The sequence below is a fragment of the Danio aesculapii genome, chromosome 15, assembly GCF_903798145.1.
Source record: "Danio aesculapii chromosome 15, fDanAes4.1, whole genome shotgun sequence".
NCBI classification, from domain to species: domain Eukaryota; kingdom Metazoa; phylum Chordata; class Actinopteri; order Cypriniformes; family Danionidae; genus Danio; species Danio aesculapii.
The window spans coordinates 11,042,558-11,043,399 of record NC_079449.1 but is presented as its reverse complement, the minus strand read 5'-3'; the positions used below and the strand labels follow the sequence as shown (position 1 = coordinate 11,043,399).

At 42.0% G+C, this 842-nt stretch overlaps 1 protein-coding gene across 1 annotated transcript; it reads left to right on the top strand.

Annotated features, from left to right (window-relative positions):
* Nucleotides 1–240: 240 nt before the first annotated feature.
* LOC130242063 (myeloid cell surface antigen CD33-like) lies at nucleotides 241–842 on the top strand. Its single transcript, XM_056474083.1, has 2 exons — nucleotides 241–439; nucleotides 535–842. Exons 1-2 carry the CDS (start codon nucleotides 241–243, stop codon nucleotides 840–842), a joined length of 507 nt encoding a protein of 168 aa, XP_056330058.1.

Below are 842 nucleotides of genomic sequence, written 5' to 3'. Positions count from 1 at the left end.
CTCCCCCACCTTTTGGATAGAAAATAATGTAATTTCTAGCCAAATGTCAGGTCATAAGGTTGATTAATCCTTTATATTGTATCATTTGTAATTTCAGCTTACTTCCAATACATGGCAGACGTGATACCCAAGATCACTGCTCTTCCTCGTTCCTGTGTGGTCATACCATGCAGTTTTACTCCTGAAGATAAATATCTGACTCGACTTCGTGTTCGTTGGGTCAACAAAAATAGTGGCTACATGTATCATACTGACCCCGGGAACGTCTTGGACAATTTTAGAGGCCGCACAAAACTCCTTGGAGAACCGGATGAGCAGAACTGTACTCTGGAGATGGACGATGTACAAACTCATGACAATGGGCCGTTCTGCTTTCAAGCTGAAAAAGAAAAGGAGAAATACAGCTTCAACAACAGCTGTGTGTTCATTATAATGCGAAGTGAGGAAATATGATCACTCACTAATGTTCAATTCCTAATGTGTTAAATGCATATCATTACAAAACTGATTTAATGTCTTAATTGTGTCTTGAAGAAACTCCGGACAAACCCGTGATATCACCCCTCCCTAATGACATCAAACCAGGGACACCAGTCACTGTCAAATGTTCAGTCAAACACACATGCTCCTCTCACCCTCCTGAAATCATATGGAGTGTCTCAACAGTTCGAGAAACTATCAGCCACAATCCCATGGGTGGAGGCGTCTGGGAAACGGTGTCCACTGTGAACTTTATTCTCACCGGATACGAAGAGGAAGATAAAATTGTTTGCAACACCAAATTTTGGGGAGGTAAAACACAGAGCAACAGTTCTGCCCCCCTGAGTGTTAAGAGTGAGTAA

What these genes read in the sequence shown, in the direction of transcription:
- LOC130242063 (XM_056474083.1), top strand. Translation starts at nt 241, where the DNA reads ATGTATCATACTGACCCCGGGAACGTCTTGGACAATTTTAGAGGCCGC. An exon ending in TGTGTTCATTATAATGCGAA is followed by an intron (nt 440 to 534) that starts GTGAGGAAATAT and finishes TGTGTCTTGAAG; the next exon opens with AAACTCCGGACAAACCCGTG.